This window comes from Notolepis coatsorum (genome assembly GCF_963971535.1).
Source record: "Notolepis coatsorum genome assembly, chromosome: 3".
Taxonomy (NCBI): Eukaryota; Metazoa; Chordata; class Actinopteri; order Aulopiformes; family Paralepididae; genus Notolepis; species Notolepis coatsorum.
In genome coordinates this window covers 211,235,816-211,257,398 of record NC_140167.1, presented here as the reverse complement: position 1 = coordinate 211,257,398, position 21,583 = coordinate 211,235,816, and the positions used below count along the sequence as shown (strand labels likewise).

Below are 21,583 nucleotides of genomic sequence, written 5' to 3'. Positions count from 1 at the left end.
TGGCTAGACGTGTGTCGGAGGAAGCACGTGATAGCCTCCACTCTCCCAGACCGACTGTGGGGGGTAAGTGCGCAGCGACCAGGAAGGGGATTGGGAATTGGCATAACGACTAACATTGGGATGGGAGAAAATCGGAGAAAAATGGAGAAAAAAAAAAAAAAAAAAAAAAAAAAAATGCACACTAGAGGTCGGCAAAGAATCGTCCACATGTGGGCCCTTGGATGTTAAGAGGTTAATGTTTTTAAATATTGTTTTTTTGTAGCCAAGAGTAAAGACCATAACCATATCAAAAACAGTAGTCAAAGTGTATATTTTCATTTTTACCGATGTTTTATAATTTATGATTTATCGGAAATATGAATTTATCGGAAAATGCTAATTATCGTAAAACCGCAAGGAAATGACTAAATCCAGATTCAACCCTGCCATTGGAAAGAGGAGCATTTTCCCTATCCATAGATGTATGATTTGGCCATAATAAGGTCAAGGTCAAGTTCAAGGTCAAATATGAATTTATAATTAAAATCGATTATCATTAATTACTGTATCTACAAATCCTTCTGTTTAATCATCTTCCCTTTATTCATTTGCTTAGATTTTTTGTACACATGATCTCAATAAGGTGGTGAATGAGCTCAGTGAGCATTTTCTCGTACCCCGCAGATTTAACATGGTATTATTCACCATCAAAGATGCAAAAATAACAATTACAATTTACTCAGCCTAGTAACAGACATATTTCTGAATATTTTAGAATATTTCTGACACTGGAAATACATACCCCCAGGTCCCTAGATGTTCCTAGATACCAAGAACATGCAAATTGACCTTGCAGAAGTGGAGCAATCTTCCATTTACTTAGGCATGTACCTTTAGGCGAAATATTCCTACAGCTTAAAGGTTAAATCACACAGCATATAAAATCATAACAATAAGACAACGAGGCGAGACAGAAGTATATATGTTTTCAGAGCTTCATAAAACATGTTTCCTATTAGCGAGCTGTATATCATTGGAGTTATTGTTTATGACTCTCATAAACAGGGCTCGACATTAACACCCGCCACCCGCCAAATGTGGGTAGAATTCAGCAGTGGCGTGTAACTCCGTCACTCTTACCAGCCACTTTGGTGGGTAGACCGTGCAGCGGCACCGTGTTAGAGTCGTGGTGAAGAGTCTCTTTCTCTCTCTCTCTCTCTCTCTCTCTCTCTCTCTCTCTCTCTCTCTCTCTCTCTCTCTCTCTCTCTCTCTCTCTCTCTCTCTCTCTCTCTCTCTCTCTCTCTCTCTCTCTCTCTCTCTCTCTCTCTCTCTCTCTCTCTCTCTCTCTCTCTATTTCTCTCTCTCTCTCTATTTCTCTCTCTCTCTATTTCTCTCTCTCTCTCGGAACACAGTGCGCGCTTACTAGTGTCACACGTAATGAGAGTCTCTCTCTCTGTCTAAAGTAGCCAAACTTTACACTATAAAAACGAACTGGATATTTGGATTGTGTGTGTGTGTGTGTGTGTGTGTGTGTGTGTGTGTGTGTGTGTGTGTGTGTGTGTGTGTGTGTGTGTGTGTGTGTGTGTGTGTGTGTGTGGGGGGGGGGGGGGGGGGGGGTTGTGTGAAAGGTTTTGTGTAAAAGATATTCATCAGATAGTCAGAGAATACGTCATTGAGCTGTACTTACTGTACATCCTCTGTTCATGACACAATGGAGTTGTCAGAGTAGAGTCTTCCTAAGACTGATAACATAACTTACTTTCCTCCACTGCATAAAATAATTGGCTATAAGTGTACTATATACTATAATATATTTCAAATGTATTGTCATTATACAGCACAAGTACAGTACAATGAAAATAAGTTTGGCATCCAACCAGAGTGCAATAGTAATATACACTGTAATATACAAGGTGATTAAACTGGATATAAAATGTATAAATTAGTACTGCTGAGTGATAGTGCTAATCAGATGTATGTACATAGTTGTAGTATTAATATGTACAGTGATACAGGTATAAAGACACTATGGTAGTAAGAGTAGGTAATGTACAGATATAGATATAGTATCTACAGATATGTAAAAAGGATTACTTACAAGTTTTGTACGACAAGTCAGCAGGAAGGGCACAACTCTATCAGCTGAGTAACAATGTTCATCAAAGAGTTGAGTGCTACAGTGTAGGTTAGTATATTAGGACTAAGTGCATGACAGTAATTAGTATTTTTTTGTTCTTTTTTTTTTTACTTCAGATATTGATTGAAGAAGTGTGTCTTTAGTCGGCGATGAAAGATTGGTCGGGTTTCGGCTGTCCTAACTGGTGGGAAGTTCGTTCCACCATTGTGGGGCAAGGACTGAGAATAGGCGGCTTCTCTTTGATGACCCTCCTGAAGCTCGGATAGGAGTGGGTCTGAGGCGGCCAGAAGATCTTGGGGGTCTTGGGGTGTGTAGTTAGAGACCATTGACCGGAGGAGGTAGGCAGGAGCCGTTCCCTTTGCCGCACGATATGCCAGGTCGGATTCGTGCGGCAATGGGGAGCCAGTGCAGGTCACTAAGAAGTGGGGTGACATGGGCCGACTTCGGTAGGTTTGAGATCAGGCGGGCGGCTGCATTCTGAATGAGTTGAAGACTATAGTAGGAGATAGGTAGTTGTGATTATTATGATTACTAGACTATAGTATGACTATAGTATGAGATAGTGTTGTGATTTTATTATGATTACTATGATATGATTACAATGTAGGGCAATTGTAGACAGTGAAAGCGGTAGGTAGGTATAAATTGAGTATAGGCAACAGAGTTCAAAGTTTGTACAGTATGGGTAACAGAGCCTAGGGTAGATTCTCAGAAACCCTTTGTGATGGATATACTCAATTGCAGTGAGTGATGTACTGGTGATGCATTGAGTGGTTTTCACCCCCCTCTGCAGTGCTTTCTGGTCTGAGGCAGTGCAGTTGCCGTACCAGACTGTGATGTAGTTGGTGAGTATGCTAGCTTCCTATAGCGCACCGGTAAAAGGCTCTCCTCAGTCTCCTCAGGAAGGAGAGACACTGGTGAGCCTTCTTGACCAGTGAAGAGGTGTTGAGGGTCCAAGAGAGGTCCTCGGAAATGTGGGCTCCCACACGCTCTACCTCCATCCCGTTGATTTGGATGGGGGCGTGTGTGTGTCAGCTCTAGTCTTCCTGAAGTCCACGGTTGAGGGTCAGGTTGTTGTCATGCACCACGCTGCCAGGTGCTGCACCTCCTCCCTATAGGCCGACCAGGTGCTGCACCTCCTCCCTATAGGCCGACCAGGTGCTGCACCTCCTCCCTATAGGCCGACCAGGTGCTGCACCTCCTCCCTATAGGCCGACCAGGTGCTGCACCTCCTCCCTATAGGCCGACCAGGTGCTGGACCTCCTCCCTATAGGCCGACCAGGTGCTGCACCTCCTCCCTATAGGCCGACCAGGTGCTGCACCTCCTCCCTATAGGCCGACCAGGTGCTGGACCTCCTCCCTATAGGCCGACCAGGTGCTGCACCTCCTCCCTATAGGCCGACCAGGTGCTGGACCTCCTCCCTATAGGCCGACCAGGTGCTGCACCTCCTCCCTATAGGCCGACCAGGTGCTGGACCTCCTCCCTATAGGCCGACCAGGTGCTGCACCTCCTCCCTATAGGCCGACCAGGTGCTGCACCTCCTCCCTATAGGCCGACCAGGTGCTGCACCTCCTCCCTATAGGCCGACCAGGTGCTGCACCTCCTCCCTATAGGCCGACCAGGTGCTGGACCTCCTCCCTATAGGTCGACCAGGTGCTGGACCTCCTCCCTATAGGCCGACCAGGTGCTGCACCTCCTCCCTATAGGCCGACCAGGTGCTGCACCTCCTCCCTATAGGCCGACCAGGTGCTGGACCTCCTCCCTATAGGCCGACCAGGTGCTGCACCTCCTCCCTATAGGCCGACCAGGTGCTGCACCTCCTCCCTATAGGCCGACCAGGTGCTGGACCTCCTCCCTATAGGCCGACCAGGTGCTGGACCTCCTCCCTATAGGCCGACCAGGTGCTGCACCTCCTCCCTATAGGCCGACCAGGTGCTGGACCTCCTCCCTATAGGCCGACCAGGTGCTGCACCTCCTCCCTATAGGCCGACCAGGTGCTGGACCTCCTCCCTATAGGCCGACCAGGTGCTGCACCTCCTCCCTATAGGTCGACCAGGTGCTGCACCTCCTCCCTATAGGCCGACCAGGTGCTGCACCTCCTCCCTATAGGTCGACCAGGTGCTGGACCTCCTCCCTATAGGCCGACCAGGTGCTGCACCTCCTCCCTATAGGCCGACCAGGTGCTGCACCTCCTCCCTATAGGCCGACCAGGTGCTGGACATCCTCCCTATAGGTCGACCAGGTGCTGGACCTCCTCCCTATAGGCCGACTCATTGTTTTTTGTTTATGAGGCCCACCACTGTTGTGTCGTCTGCAAATGTAATAATGGTGTTGGTGCCATGTACAGGAGTGCAGTCGTGGGTGAAGAGTAGGGTTGGGTACCGTTCACATTTGAACCAATACCGGTACTTGTGAATTAATACCGGTACCCAATGGTACCTTTTTTCTGTACTTTAGTCTCTAAAAATGTTATCTACCTACCTCAGTTGTAAAAAATGAGTCCAAACTTGATGATTTATTATCATTATTATTTATTTAGAACAATTTGTTAATATATATATATATATATTACAGCGAGCGTTGCATATTGCAGCGAGCGACGCCTGCACAGCAGAGACAGGAAATGGCAGGGGTAGTGTGAGCCTCCCACACGTTACACCTCGCCAATGAGAGTCCGCGCTGGCAGGTGAAAAGATGTGACAGGCTGCCTCCTCGTGTATCGGAGGGGACGCGTCTATGCCTTCTACAACGCTGTTCGGTTTCCGGGTTCCTCTGATTGGCCACTAAGCCCATGTGACCCTACGCTAGCACGCCCCCCTTATCGCCGCCAGTTATCGCTTACGCCAGCGCATGCGCATGAGCCGCGACAAGCCCCTTCAATGACAGAGCTCTCATTTGCGAATGCATAAACTATATCTTAAATTATGGCTCTAATATGGCCGTCGCTTATCAATGACTTGTTTTGTTTACATCAGGGTGAACGCTGTTGCATTCGCAAATATGAGAGCTCTGTCAATTGATAAGCGACGGCCATATTAGACACATAGCCATTTAAGATCAATTGACAGAGCTCTCATATTTGCGAATGCAACAGCGTTCACCCTGATGTAAACAAAACAAGTCATTGATAAGCGACGGCCATATTAGAGCCATAATTTAAGATATAGTTTATGCATTCGCAAATGAGAGCTCTGTCATTGAAGGGGCTTGTCGCGGCTCATGCGCATGCGCTGGCGTAAGCGATAACTGGCGGCGATAAGGGGGGCGTGCTAGCGTAGGGTCACATGGGCTTAGTGGCCAATCAGAGGAACCCGGAAACCGAACAGCGTTGTAGAAGGCATAGACGCGTCCCCTCCGATACACGAGGAGGCAGCCTGTCACATCTTTTCACCTGCCAGCGCGGACTCTCATTGGCGAGGTGTAACGTGTGGGAGGCTCACACTACCCCTGCCATTTCCTGTCTCTGCTGTGCAGGCGTCGCTCGCTGCAATATGCAACGCTCGCTGTAATATTATATATATATATTAACAAATTGTTCTAAATAAATAATAATGATAATAAATCATCAAGTTTGGACTCATTTTTTACAACTGAGGTAGGTAGATAACATTTTTAGAGACTAAAGTACAGAAAAAAGGTACAAGGCTTCTATCCTCCCTACAACCAGCCAGTGGGGGGCATATGCGAGCAACGTTCAAGACAGGGGAGGGAAGAATTGGCACAATGGAATTGGGAAAATAGAAATAGAAAGAGGAGAAAAAGTGGATAAAAAAAATGTTATTAAGGTAAATGAACACTATTGCACATTGTCCAATGGGATGGGGGGGGGGGGGGGGCTCATGAGCCGCTGCCCCTCGCCTGAGGTGTTAAACAGTCTGATGGCTGAGGGGACAATTCAAAAGATCCCCTGTACCACCCAGTCCACTGCGGCTGCTATATGTGTGTGTGTGTGTGTGTGTGTGTGTGTGTGTGTGTGTGTGTGTGTGTGTGTGTGTGTGTGTGTGTGTGTGTGTGTGTGTGTGTGTGTGTGTGTGTGTGTGTGTGTGTGTGTGTGTGTGTGTGTGTGTGTGTGTGTGTGTGTGTGTGTGTGTGTGCGTGCGTGCGTGCGTGCGTGCGTGCACTAAACACATGCACGCACGCACGCACTCACGCGTGTGAGGATTCGCCTGTCCCTGGACCTTTTTTCCCTGTCTCCTCTCCTCAACAGCCCCCACCCTTGCGAGGACTTTTTCCCTGTCTCCTCTCCTCAACAGCCCCCACCCTTGCGAGGACTTTTCTCCTCTAACTTCACGCACCTGTTGGGAGTTTGCGATCAGCTCTGGAGAGTACTTGATTGCAGACTCCCCTCCAGTCCTGGTCGGGTCGTTCTGTACGTTACCATCTACTGCCGTTTCCTGGAGTGGGACATCGTCTTCGCTCTCTATACTTCCACGGGAGGATCCCTATGTTCTCACTCCAGACGTCGTGCCATCTTGTTGCTACCATCACCTGCCGCGTCTCCGGCGTGAGACGACGTGCCAGCCATCACCACCTGTCGCCGTTTGCCTGGAGTGGGACACCGCCTTCGCTCTCTAATTCTCTACGGGAGGATTCCAGTGTTCCCACTCCAGACGTCAAGCCGGCCCGCTATCGCTCCCTATTCCACGGGAGGATGGCGTGTTCTGATCCCGTTCCCCTCGGACCCCGGCTCGCCATCGCTCCCTATTCCACGGGAGGATGGCGTGTTCTCCGTCGGACCCCGGCTCGCCATCGCTCCCTATTCCACGGGAGGATGGCGTGTTCTCCCTCGGACCCTGGCTCGCCATCGCTCCCTATTCCACGGGAGGATGGCGTGTTCTCCCTCGGACCCCGGCTCGCCATCGCTCCCTTTCCACGGGAGGATGGCGTGTTCTCATCCCGTTCCCCTGGGACCCCCTGTGTTTTGCGCTGCCCGTCTGCAGCATCCGAGGAGGAGGAGGAGGATTCCTTTCAGAGCAGCAGAGCCCTACTCGGTGTAGGGACGAAGAGGATCCCCGTGCCCGGCCTCCGCCGTCGGGCCCCTGTCCCCGTGCCCGGCCTCCGCCGTCGGGCCCCTGTCCCCGTGCCCGGCCTCCGCCGTCGGGCCCCTGTCCCCGTGCCCGGCCTCCGCCGTTGGATTCCTGTCCCCGTCCCAAGCCCCTCTCTCCGGGCCTCTGTCCCTGTCTCTAGCCCGCCTCTCCGGGCCTCTGTCCCTGTCCTCCTCTCCAGTGCCCCTGGTCCCTTAGCCTGTTCGCCCGTTAAAGGCACAGTGCCGCCTTTTTGTGTTCATTGACGTTTTTATGTTTACCCCCTTAAAGGCTGTGTGCCGCTTTTTTGTATTTAATAAATAATGCCCTGTTTTTGGCTTACTCTCATACCTGTCTTGTGTTGTGCTATTGGGGTCGGTTTCAAACCATAACATTTAGTGCAGTTATAGCCAATATATCATAAAGAATATTGTACTTTCTTTTTCTTTTTTCTTTTTTTTCTTTTGCATATTATTCATAATCTTTTTTACTTTCATTTACTTTTTTTGGTTGAGAGATTAACAAAAGTTCTCAGTAACAAGTAATCAGTAAAAAGCAAAGGAGGTTATTTAAAAGAAACCTATTGTTTTTGCATCATTCAGCAAATGACAGCTAAAACTGGTAAGAGATGACCACGAGAATGGCATAGTTGCTACTTTTAGCCTATTAACTCAATTTAATTGACCACTTTAGTATCATTAGATAAATCTTTTACAAAATGATATGCGTGTTTTGAGACGTGGCCCAGCCTGTCGGCAGCAGTGGGTCAATGGGGCCCATTGGGAGGGCAGTTGAAAAACAAACCTTTCTGTTGCAGGTAGTGCAGCACAAATAGAAAAACTTACGTTTGGAATGTGAATAAGAATGCAGAAGCAGGCCGATTTCATGCGCTTACAGTAAGAGCACCTGACCTAATAAATAGAAGAACCCCCCTGAATTAAAGCCCCAATCCAGGTATTTATTTTAGCATATAAAAGTGAAGTATATTTCACATGTATTCTTGAAGAGTTTGATCTATAAATCAAAAAGATCATATATTGTTATTGTTATATTTTTATGCAAAATGAAGGTAAAACATGCAGAAAACTTAACCCTTTTACAGCCCCTAAATATAGCAAGTGCAGTACAATGTAAAAACTCACATTTACCTGTTGTCTAGTGTTAGTCAAGTATGCTCAGTCAATGAAATAATTAAAACAAGTTGAGTGATTACGTTTTTGGTGATTGGGCGAGCCATTTGTTTACGCTTGGATTACAGATTGGACCTTCAATGAATGTATTTGCAACCGTAAGGAATAACATACAGGTTAGGCCATCGTTGAAGTCCCTTATGCTTGCCGCATCACTGCTACACTAGACAACCTCAACCTTTATTTTTTTATATTAATAGATTCATTACATATTAATATGATATTGTAAGGAAGGGGCAGGACCAGATAAGCTTTGCTTCTTTCTGTCCCTTCTCGAACAAACCCATTTGTCTTGAGCTATGTTGATTATTGCTTCCATTGCTTCCAACATATATTTAATTTGATTTGTATTTATTATTATTATTATTTATTTAAAACAATTTTGTTATTACAAATGTGTGTGTTTATGGTTGAAAATGTTGGAGATAAATAAAGATCAAATCAAATCAATAGGAATTGTTTGGAAAAATCGTACAGTATTCAAGGTAATTCAGGGTAAATGCTAAGCAGGGTAGTGGGCACTTCACAATCACTACCGCTGTACTATGGAAACCAGTTGACTATGTGATTATACCATTACACCTCTACAGTACTTTTCAACCTTATCTGTTTTCCTGTAATTAAATACTGATGAATTTTTATTGCAATGTGTTTTTCATTTGTTGGAAAATATATTCATTGACGAGCTAACAGCTCTCCATTGTCTTCTGCAGATATTGTTCCAAGAGACGTAAACCTGAAGGACAGATTCATTAAGCATTTCACAGGTAAGAAAACAGCCATCGAGGATGATATCTCGATCGCCCCACATCCCTCTGGTTCAGCTCATCCGCTCGCTCCTCCCACGCTATTTGGCGAAGATATTTAGTTGGGCAGAGATCTCTGAACAGGATTTTTTTGCAATTTTTTTTTATAATAATAAAAAAGATTTATCTACTTTTTCTCCCCCTTTTTCTGTATTTTTCTCCCATCCCAATTTAGTCGTTATGCCAATTCCCTTCCCTCCCTTCCTGGTTGTTGCGCACATTTGCCCCCCCACTTGCCGGTCTAGGGAGGGTTGATAGATACTATCACATGTCCCCTCCGCTTCTCTTCACCTGACAGCGAGGACTCTCACTGGGGGAGCGTAACGTGTGGGAGGCTCACACTACTTCCCCCAGTTCCCTTCCTCGCTGAGCAGGCGCCCCGACCGACCTGTAGGAGTCGCTGTTTACAACGACCAGGATACACACCCCGCCGGCCTCCCACCCTCTAACACTGCCAATTGTGTCAGTATGGACGACCGACCAAGCCGAAGGTACCGCTGACAGCTGGATTCGATACCAGTGTCTCTGCGGTGGTAGGCAGGCGCTTAGTCCGCTGCGCTATCCAGCCGCCCTAAATAATAATAAATGTATACTTTTTTCTTAACCCTTTGGTTGCCGTTCACGAGAATTCTCGTTTCTGTGGCCCAACTGTGGCCCAGTGCCAAAAAACGAAGATTCTCGTTTCTGGATTGTTATTTCTTTTATTCGCTATTTCCATTGATAATTCATCGGGCCAGCCTGTGCAGGCTGTCCTGAATGCCTATTGCTTAATAACAGCGGAGCAGTGCTGCCGTTGCTTCTGCGTTTTCCCTGATTGGCTGCGACACGCCCCGCGGCAGGCGCGGCAACCGCAGAGCGGAGCAGCAGAGCTCGGAGCGGAGCGGCAGAGCTTGCGGCATTATGTAACCGCCCTAATCCGCCATGATTTCCATTCGAAGCTCAGCTCACCTGGCAGCGCAGCGGTCCTGCGGTCCTGCGGTCCGTTGTTGACAAGTTCGAATCCCATCAATTTTTTTTTTTAGCGTGTATTCTTTCGCCGGTTAAGGTTAGGCATGGTTAAGGTTAAGGTTAAGGTTAGGCATTGTTTCGGAGTTGGTTAAGGTTAGAACGGTTACGTTTAGGCGCTGTTAAGGAGCTGATTAAGGTTAGAGTTTGTCTTAGAGAATGGCAATATTCTTTCTATGGTTAAGGTTAAGGTTAGGCATGGTTAAGGTTAAGGTTAAGGTTAGGCATTGTTTCGGAGTTGCTTATGGTTAGAACGGTTAAGTTTAGGCGCTGTTAAGGAGCTGGTTAAGGTTAGCGTTTGTCTTAGAGAATGGCAATAGACAGCCTATTTCCGCACTGCCGCTCTCCCGCGTTGCCGCGGTCACATGGTCAAATTGTCACATTCTTGCACTCCTCCGCTGTTAGAAAGCAACACGCGTCCTGAATGGGTCTGAGATCGCAAACGTCCAATACCGCCGCCTAACGCCTTGCGGCCGCTATTGCACATCCTTGGATTCTCTCTGGCTCAGCCTGTACGTTGATCTAAGAAGTCCGGTCCGGGTGTTCCTACCCGGGCAGTAGTAACGTTTATAACACATGGACTGGGGAGAACCAAGCACCGTGGATTCATGTATTTCCGTGGATTATCTTGGCAACACGATCGAGATCAATACTTAGAATGGCGATCAGATAATTGGAATATTCTTTTTGCAGTACCTCCTAGTCAAGGTAAGGGCTATATGGTATCAATCTTGCGTTGATCCGAGCATGCCTTCATTTTGATCCGTGTGTGTCGTGTAACGTTACTCCACAACGTATGCCGTTGGTGACGATCGAAGCATAACTCCCCCCCACCCCCCCCCCACCCCACCCTTTCATGCATGATGAAACATAATACCGATAATATAGCGTTGATTTCAGATTGATTGTTGATCCAAGAGAGGAATGGCACGATTTATAGTGAAATGCAGTAAACGCTGCTTACCGGCGTTTCCTGGGATTAGACAGAATTACTCTAAAACTATACTCATATTCACCACGGTATAACACGGGAATGTATGGATGAAAAAAGTATCTGTTTTTTGCATCTTGAACGGAAGAAACTCAATGACAATCGACTATATTATTAGATCCATAGCTATAATATTTAATATAGTTTTAGCACTGCAAACACCGGCATATATCCCCATTCATTAAAGCGCTGGCACACACGGCCCACAGCGACCTCTGGTGAATGGCACTGGATGTGTTAAAAAAGAAAAAATTATTATTTAACGTTAGTTTGTGTGTGTGTGTGTGTGTGTGTGTGTGTGTGTGTGTGTGTGTGTGTGTGTGTGGGTGTGTGTGTGTGTGTGTGTGTGTCTGTGTGTGTGTGTGGTGTGTGTGTGTGTGTGTCACGTGCACTCACTGTAGTTTTTGCGATGCTGTAGTTTGCCCATGACAGCGAGTCGTGCTGAGTGCGCTGCCAGTAGCGATCAGGAAGATGTCGTAAAAATAATAATAATAAAAATTAAATAATAATAATAATAAAAAATATATAATAATAATAATTAAAGCGGCTGGCTGACTCCACATGTATCGGAGGAAGACATGTGGTAGTCTTCTCCCTCCCCAGGCCGACAGTAGGGGGCAAAAGCGCACAACGACCAGGAAGGGAATTGGCATAACGACTAAATTGGGATGGGAGAAAAATACGGAAAAAAGGGGGAGAAAAAGTAGATCAAAAAAATAAATAATAATAATAATTAAAAAATCGATATTTATTGATAATTATTTCCCGATTTATCGATTGTTCCAAATGGCATATCGTCTCAGCCTTACTGTAAAGCCATTGTAGAGTGAATAATATTGTCATATGAAGCTCAATGCACACTTGAGCCCCAACACATGGGTCAGGGCAGGATTTCCTTGTCTGAGCACCACGGTCACAGAAATGTAGCACATGGTCTGAGGCCGGCAGAGGAAAGTTGAAGGCAGCGTGAGTTAAGCTGATTATTTGTCTCAGGACCTATGAGCAGAGACTTCAGTGCTGGTGTGAAAATCTGGAAGCTTTCCGTTGGCACAGAAACACTTCACAGAGAGATCATTAAACCCTCAGTCCTGTTTAGTATGATAGCACTGTGCTGTAATGTATAGAGCATTAGAAAAGATATACTGACTCCTGATTCTTGAACCAAGTAACTATGAAAGAGTGCATCTATAACTCTTTCTTTCTGCCGATTGCCAACACATTGTTGTAGCTCAGGTGTAGTTATGTCACCTGAGTGATTCAAAGGGAATAATGGAATGAATATGTGGAAGTCTTTTAAAAATTGTTTTCATTTTACATGATAAGACCTTTTCTTTTAAGCAGGACCAGTCAAGTTCTCGTCGGACTGCAGAACACACTTTCATAGACTTTATCACAACACAAGGGACTGCTCCAGACCAGCATGTATGTATGCATTTCTACTCTTTTCATCTCCCTGTGTGCATAATGCTGCTGTTTGAGAACAAAATATCCTTGTTTCTTTACCATTCCATCCAATGAATATATTTCATAAATTCACAGGGAAAAGTTCAAAGGATGTAGTTCCGAAATGTTACCCCCCCCCCCCCCAGCCCTCCCAAATCAAATACAGTATGTCTAGAACGTTACAGTAAGGAGTTTAGTGTGATAATCGTTCCACTGTAAGTTAATGGACCATGTAATGGCATTAGCGTGCCACCCAAGTTGTTTCACTGACAATTAAATTATCACAGACTTTGATAATATTGACAATCCTCCATGGACAACAAACTGGACTCGACAGCTTCCAAAAGGTCCAATAACCACAGACTCACCCACAGCCAGCCGGTAAATGATGTAGACAGTGTAACTTAACTCGTCAAATTCACCGGGTTGTATTATTGGGAAGTGGAAAAGACAACTTCAGGCGGGATGTAGAGAACAACCAGAGATTTGTCCACTTGTGACAAATGTATGGCTGCCTGCACGCGTCTATTCTTATCCTAACGCATGTTTGCTTCCGCGTTCGCGTTTTGCTAATCTGATTGGCCACTGCCGTTTCTGGTGCGATCTGATTGGCCACTGACGTTTCTGGTCATGTGACATGTGCGCCCAATTGCGTGACGCGCCCATTTCCGCCTCAACCAGCAGCAAACTACCTAACGCCTAGTTTATCACTGGTTAAGCTTAGGCGACTCTTTTGAAGTTGGTTATGGTTAGAGTTTGGGATCAGGGCTGGCGTTCTATCGCCCTGCTCTAAGACAAACTCTAACCTTAACCAACTTCGAAAGAGTGCCTAAGCTTAACCGGCGAAAGAACTTGCCGTCACACGATTGGCACGACCAGAAACGTCAGTGGCCAATCAGAGCGCAAAACACGAATGCGGAAGCATACATGCGTTAGGATAAGAATAGACGCTGCCTGTACAGCTAGCCTAATCTGTCTTGTGTACAACAGTAAATCAGAGCGGGGAGTCCCTCGCTCTCTTTTCCTCCCATTGCTTTCCACATAAAAATGTATTTCCACATCATAAATAGTCCGTCACACTAGGTTCTGAAAACGGTGCAATGTTGTTGTTTTTTTTCTCCTGTTAAATAAAGAGAAACACATCTAGAGAGCCTCTATAGTCATTCATATCCAGGTCAGGCAATAAATGAGGATGCTCATGTTTTATACCCATGAGCATATCATGAGCATATATCATGTTTTATTAGCTTCCAGAGGGAAGCAACAGTTGTGATTGGAGGATCAAGAAAAGAGGGCAGGGTTTGAGATAGGTCAATTGACGCTCTGTGGCTTTTAAGTATCTTCTTGTCCAGGAACTGCTGGTGAACATTGATGCCCACTGTTTGTCAAGCAAACAAATACAATACAGTTGAAGATTAGTCAGAAACGCCATCTGGTGTTTTGGTTAACCAGCCTGGTGCCGGGTGGTTCATGAAATAATTGTCTTTTACTTTCAATGTTTAAACCGCTTTGTTCATGCTGAAGGTATTGTGTTAAAGGAATAAAAAATAAAGCGTATTTATTGTGCCCATCTCACACATATCCCCCCAAAAATATAAACTGTCTTGTACAAATCCAATAGGCTTGTTAAAGGAACATGGCAACATTTGGGGAAATTAGCTTACCGTCTTCTCCAGAGAGAGACAAGAAGATATATACCAGTTTCCTCTCTGTGCACTGCATTCAGTAGAAAGCTATCTGGCTGCACGTTAGCCTAGCTTAGCACAATGAATGGAAGTGGACATGGCCGGTTAGCCTTCGGGAGAGGTGTTAGTTGGACAATGCCTACTACGCTAACCGGCCATGTCCGCTTCCATTCATTGTAATCCCAAATGAAGCCTTTTACCAGTTCCATCACCTGTGCACTGTACTGTATGTGAATATTGCACTTTAGTATTACATTTGCACTCTGGTTAGATGTTGTATTGTACTTGTGCTGTATGACGACAATACTGTACATTTTAATCGAATCGAATTGTGATCATTCGCAAATCGGTTCCGCACTACAAGGATCAACACAGCAGAGATGCAATGCAGACCCTCTCACCTCCTTATAATGAGCTGGTGGGGCGTGTCTGTATGCAAATGAGGATATACGTGAACGCGCCTGGAGTTGTGAATGAGTGACGTCAGTTAATTCAGCGCAGCACAGCCGCGAACATTCTGCCCACTTACGGAGAGCGTTTCACACGTTCAGGAATCCGGAGGAGGATTTCCGTAAAATCTGTTGGTACAAAATGTTTACCGAGATATTTACGAGGGCACTAACGAACATGTTCGAGAATGAAGACCATTGTTGCAAAAAGAATACTTTTATAAAAAAAGATTTTCAGTATAAACCACGCACACTTCAATACAGATACAGATAATTATGTTGGTTGAACAGATACAGATACAGCTAATGACGTCTCTGCACACACTGCAAACGGCTACTATACTGTGTATGTGACGTCATTACCACGGAATGTCTTTTGATTATGAACACGTTTCTTTTATGGAACTGTGCATTACTGTGCATTACTGTGCATTACTGTGCATTACCATGAACAGAACAAGTGACAATGAAATGAAAATGACGTTGTCACATAAACCCAGGAAACAACCCAGTGTAATGATGACAATGTAAAACTATTACTGCCTTTATTATATCTTTCCAGGAACAGTTTGTCACTCACTCATATCTTATATACTGTATCTTTTCAGGAACAGTTAATCACTCAGTCATATCTTATATACTGTATCTTTCCAGGAACAGTTCATCACTCACTAATGTCTTGATATTACAAATGTTCATAATTCCACTGTGCCTATTTAATACTTCTTGGAATATATGACACATGTTCCAGCCCTTATCCCAGGTTTTGTGATTTGTGTGAGGTTATAGGCATAATAAATCTGCTTTATTCTTTCTGTGTAGGGTTCCTTTAAAGTTCAAGTTCTTAAAGGAACACCATGTGTTTAATTAGAGAGTATAGTGCTAAATCCGGTTCCATGATCATCCCACTGGTGATTCTGCAGGCCTGTACATCTGTGTCGTTGGCTTGAGGACCTTTTCACTGAGTCTGTGAGACATTTGTGCGACAGGGTCTGACTGGCAGTTAACGTGGGACACCAATTAAATCAAACCTGTGATGTCATCAGGTATAAAGTCTGGAGCTTCTCCAGAGACTATTGATTAGTGAACTGAGAAAGATGGTTGTGTTCTGTGTACAGATTTAACATTATACTGTAAAATACAACTCGGTTGGGTATGAAAATTCTCAAAGGAAACGTTTGAATTTCGAGAAAATCTGTCTGCTATTTGTTGTCAAGCAGCTCCAGACTTAAAGGAACACTCCAACATTTTGGGAAATTAGCTTATTTGCCATCTACCTTGGAGTTAGACAAGAAGATACATAGCTTTTTCTTCTCTGTGCATGCAGTAGGAGTAGGAAGACGTTGGGAAATAGGCTAATGGAGGAACCTACTTCCAGTGACTGACGCTAAGCTAGGCTAACGGTGCACGTCTTCCTACTCCTACTGCATGCACAGAGAAGAAAAAGGTATGTATCTTAACACTCCAACATTTTGGGAACCCTGGAGTTAGACAAGAAGATGCATACCTTTTTCTTCTCTTTGCATGCAGTAGGAGTAGGAAGACGTTGGGAACTAGGCTAATGGAGGAACCTACTTCCAGTGACTGACGCTAAGCTAGGCTAACGGTGTGCGTCTTCCTACTCCTACTGCATGCACAGAGAAGAAAAAGGTATGTATCTTCTTGTCTAACTCCAGGGTAGATGGCAAATAAGCTAATTTCCCAAAATGTTGGAGTTTTCCTTTAATACTGTACCTGATGAAATACAATGAAGTTGTCAGTGTTTGGTTTCTGGCTTTGGCTTAAATACCCAGATTGGGTATTTAATTGGTAAGATTGGAGAAAAGGATACTGTTGACAAATAATAATGGCCTTTTTCATGATCTTCTCCCCTCCCCCAGACTATAAAAGATGTGCGAGGTTGCTAACGCGATTAGCCATGAGTCCACTCTGTACGCAATCATAGATATTGCATGTAAGTAAAAGCCCTTTTTTTCCATTTTAGATTGGATTCATCTTAGTATGTTTTGTTCTTTCACATCTTCCTGTAATGCCTATGTGTGGTTGATCAAGAGATACATGGTGGACAGCTATTGTAGTAATGTTCTACATCTTGAATTGTGGTTTATAATGAGGGAATAATGTTGTCCAATGTGTCTGTGACTGAACCGATACATAGGCTACCGTAATCAGAGCCTGTTATTTCGAGTGCAATGGTCCAATTTGTTTGTTCAGGTGATTTTATTTGGTCTTTTGCTCGACTGAAACAGCTCAAAAAGGCCTTACTGTACATATTGTACTTTTTACTTTCTTTAACCTATTTTAAATCAGGTTAATCCAGGTTGTATGAAGTTACATGCTAGTTTACTGAGAAAGGGGATACACTTTGCTCCAAATTTAAGCAGAATTTTGATGGAAAGAATTGGCATGGCCATTTTCAAAGGGGTCTGTTGACCTTTTATCTCAAAATATCTGAAGAAAATGGAAAGAGTTTCACCTTTACAGCCATGTCCAATTTATCCTAGCCGCATGCAGTTTTAGGAGAAAACCATGCAGCCAGTGAGATGATTGTCATGCAGAAATATATATCTTTCACCTAATTCTGCATTATTGCATTATTCTACACAGTGTTGTAACTATATAAGTTGGGTATGGCAGTAAAGCAGATACTCTTGTGAATCTAATGAGCTCAAAATTCACGTGTGATTATGTGAGTCCCCATAGTAGCCCTTTCAATGCAGTGACGCATTTTAACCTCTTAAGCCCTATCCATATTTTCAGAGAATCCGCCTAAAAGTACACACCCAAGTAAATGGAAGATTGCTCAACTTCTACCAGGCCCATTTGCATGTTCTTGGTATCTAGGAACATCTAGGGATCTCAGGGAATGTATTCCCAGAATGAGCTCAATGGCTTTTCACGTCTGGTCAATGTTAGCATGGTGTTATTCACCGTCAAAGTAAAAAATATATAGAATATTAATAATTGATATTCTCCTTTGGTTCATTACAATTTACATAGTAACAGACACAATATTTCTGACACTGGGAATACATTGCCTGAGCTCCATAGATGTCCCTAGATACCAAGAACATGCCATGTTTGGCAAGGCCATGTTTCGACCATGACATGAATATCTCATGTAATATAGACTATTTACTAGGGATGCTCGATATTGGCTTTTTTACCGATACCGATATTCCGATATTGTCCAACTCTTAATTTCGATACCGATACCGATACCGATATCAACCGATACCGATATATGCAGGGTTTCCCCCCAAAAAAACTGAATAATTTCAGGTAACTAATAATTTCACTGGATGCATTCAAAAGGCTTTCTAAATGTAAGCATTATCTGTGCAAAATATGATAATTGAAAAAGTAAAAATTAACATTACATATCTCTTGTTGTTGAATTAAACCAACATGCATACTTTTGACAATAAATAAAATAAGAATTGGTTCTTACTTGCTTGCCTGGGTAAATAAAGGTTAAATAAATGTAAAAAAAAAAAAAAAAAAAAAAAAAAATTTTTACCGATACCGATATTTTCCGATATCACATTTTACTGCCGATATCGGCCGATAATATCGGTCGGCCGATAATATCGGACATCCCTACTATTTACCCTAATGTAAGTTACAAAAAGAGATTTTTTTACAGAGTTTTTAAATAAGTATTTGAATCTACATGTCAAATTGCAGGAAATTGCATTGCTATTATTATACAAATTTTCTGGTGGAGAACTCTCGAACCCCCCTACTATAATTGTTCAATTTGTATAATTAATGAATTCTTAATTAGTCAATTAAAGCTCATAAGAAGCACCAAAAAATACACTCCAGTTATACTTTCAGAAAAGTACATGTAGAAATATGCTTTTAACACACTTTCAGTAAGGACATTTTATTTTACTTGGGACAAAATATTTCTCAGCCTCTGATCGGCAGGTCGTTTTGTAAACTGCATACTGTACTTCAGGACATGGAACACGATGTCGGCATTAGTTTCCTGATGCGACCTGGGAACGCCACGTGACACGTGATCATTCGGTTAGTTGTTAAGATTCTGGCCGCCCTGAGATTTTGGAACGGCTGATTACAGGGCCTGGGAAAGTCACACAGACAGGAACCTCTCAGAGCATTTGATTTATTGGTATTGGGGTGTAAAGACATTTGACCAAATATTACCAAAGTGTTTTTTTATTTATTATTATTATTATTATTGCCTACCCCATCTTTAACAGCAATATTTACATCTGTAAAAAGACTCTGCACCAGAGGATACACAACTTATTTAATGTATGAATGAACACATGGATTCAACGCATTCCTGTTTACAGGCCAGTCCACGCAATGGAAGCATAATTATAAAGTGAATACCAGTTTCTCTTTATACATCTAGAAATATGTGTGCAGGTACATTTTAGTAATATAAGTCATTATAAGGCAGACAAAAACCTTGACTATCTTGGTACCTGACAGGTGTGTGAGCGAACCAGGCACATGAGCGTGATAATCTCTCAGAGGCCCGGTCCAGCGTGGAGGATTATCTATGGTCTATTAAGTCAGGCCCCATTTCAGCATCTTATATAGGAGCTCATTTTGCCAAGAGCAGTTTGCCCCATTACATCATAGTGAGGTTTATCTGGTGAAATGACCAGTGATCCCACTGTAGATCAAAACTCGATCCTCAACATTAGCTCTACAGATGCCTTAATGCTAGTAAATTGCACCCACCATGGGGCTAGGACCCTGTTATCCGTCATCTTCCACACAGCACAAAATGTTCCACAATTCTCTTGTCAGATTAGTGTCCATTCAAAGGCAATTCTGAAACCCCATTCTCATTATAGATTAAACTGCTCCGCCTGTGAGCCACCACTAGGGGCAGAGTTGCTCACCCTGAGGGAGTGAACAACGAGTTAGTGACATTGGCGGTTATAGAGATGCTTCGCATCTAAAAACCTACTGTATGGTACTGTACAGTTGTAGGCTTCGAGAAGCTTCGAGCTTCGAGGCTTGGATCACCGCAGTGGTCCTGCATTATTATTATTATGATGTCAAAACCACTATGTGAAGGCTTTGTTTTATTTTTTCTTGGTGGTGTTTCTTCTTCTGTCACTTGAAAAATCGTATCAGTGTAAGAAATAATAATAAATAATAATCCAAATTGAAAATCTGTTCTTCTCAGACAAGGACATCATAACTTTCAGAAAACCTGTTGCATAACTCTTATTCACCCGCCGCATTGAAACCTCAGGGAGAACGAACGTCTCCATTATTCTATGCTAATTACTACTGAAGCTTTGAAGCCCCAAAAAAACATTAATGGCGACGGCCCTGGTGGTTAGTAGTATACTCTAACTCTGAGAAGCACTATGAATACGTGCCCTGATTAGAACTAGCGCATCTACTCACCAGACAATGAGTTAATTTTGGAGACAGACATAATTAAATTAAATAAGGTTTTGTTGAAATGATGACAGCAGGTGTGATTCACTGGTGTATAATTCTGCAACCGACTCTGTGTAAAAAGCTGAATGAATACCAGTAGGTCAAGTGCCTCTGATGAAAGACTCCTTCCGTATGAACTAACCATTTTAGTATTTCGTGGAATGTACGCAGGAATTCTTTTGATTGGAAAATTGAGCAGGTTGGCACATTCAGTGTCTCAAGTGATGTGAATAATGAGACCCTGTCTGCACGGCTCTGAGGATCCTGTCGTATGTACGTAACAAACGAGAGGCCTTTTAAAGTCTTGATATAAGTGATCCATTATTTGAGTCATCCTAATCATTTCTGAGCTCACAGTAGTGTAGGCGCTTTTCAACAGCAACTAAGGAATGTATATCCGTTGTCAAGACAACTTTGAAACATACAGTTCATTCATATAGGAGAGAATTCAAGGAAGTTCCCAGTATGTCATGCTCACTGTTTTCTGGTCATTTTGTTTCAGGTTCAAAATAATGAAAGAGGGATGGATCTCTGTGTGCGTTACAGAGGAAGTGCCTTCAAATCCGCAGCAGTCATGAGAACATTGTTTTAATTGATTCAATTGTTTTAATTGTTTATAGTATTTCTATTTTTTGTTGCTGTTGTTGTTGTTGATACTGAAAATGTTGTTGGTTATTTGAAATAGATTTGCTTTTTATTTGAATGTACCATGTATGTACTGTGTATTTTAAAGAAAACGTTAATTTAATATGAAATACTCCTATTTATTGAAATGGTTATGAATTTGATTATTCTCAATCATTAAGGAATGTGATTATTTTTGGTAAAAGGTCTCATTTGATGTAGAGGGAATGTTTTTAGTTTTTTCTCGTCATGTCTGACTTCCTCTCCCGGTATAATCTGCTTCATCTGATACGGTGTTCTGAGAAGGGCCCGGGTTGGTCTTAAACATCTGACATTCTCCGACGTTGTCTTCATTACATTTTATTTGGCACTTGAGTGATCCCTGACAATGAGAACATGTGGAATGACGACAGTGATGCACTGCAGTACTGAACAATAAAGAATATTGAAACACGGCACATTTTGCAATTATTGTAGAAGGCCGTGTTGTGGGAAGAACACTGCATGACGCTTTTAATGTCGAAACGGCTCAATGGAAGCAAGTCTACTTATAGAAAAGCAACGACCAGTAACCTAGGGGGGGGATCTAATTTTTGTTTATTTTGGGAACATCCATCTATAAGGGAACAATGCTGTTGTGTTTTTTATTTTTTTTTTTATTATCTTTTTCCCCCTCTTTTTTCCGATTAGTCTCCCATCCCACTGTTAGTCGTTATGCCAATTCCCAACCCCCTTCCTGGTTGTTGCGCACCCCCCCCCTACTGTTGGTCCGGGAGGCCGGAGACTGTCACATGCTTTCCTCCGACGCAT

The 21,583-nt window shown here is 43.6% G+C and overlaps 1 protein-coding gene across 2 annotated transcripts in view; it reads left to right on the top strand.

The window, feature by feature from the left end:
- The window catches only part of alkal1 (ALK and LTK ligand 1), a 56,541-nt gene extending 35,310 nt beyond the window's left edge, over positions 1-21,231 (top strand). The window contains exons 3-6 of one of the 2 annotated variants that reach the window (XM_084309792.1): positions 9,045-9,098; positions 12,475-12,555; positions 16,591-16,664; positions 20,652-21,231. In XM_084309792.1, coding sequence (XP_084165918.1) covers positions 9,045-9,098; positions 12,475-12,555; positions 16,591-16,655 — 200 coding nt within the window. In that variant the 3' untranslated portion in view covers positions 16,656-16,664; positions 20,652-21,231. Of the gene's footprint in view, positions 1-9,044; positions 9,099-12,471; positions 12,556-16,590; positions 16,665-20,651 lie in introns of both variants that reach the window. The other variant, XM_084309791.1, reaches the window with a different exon arrangement.
- The last annotated feature ends 352 nt before the right edge of the window (positions 21,232-21,583 follow it).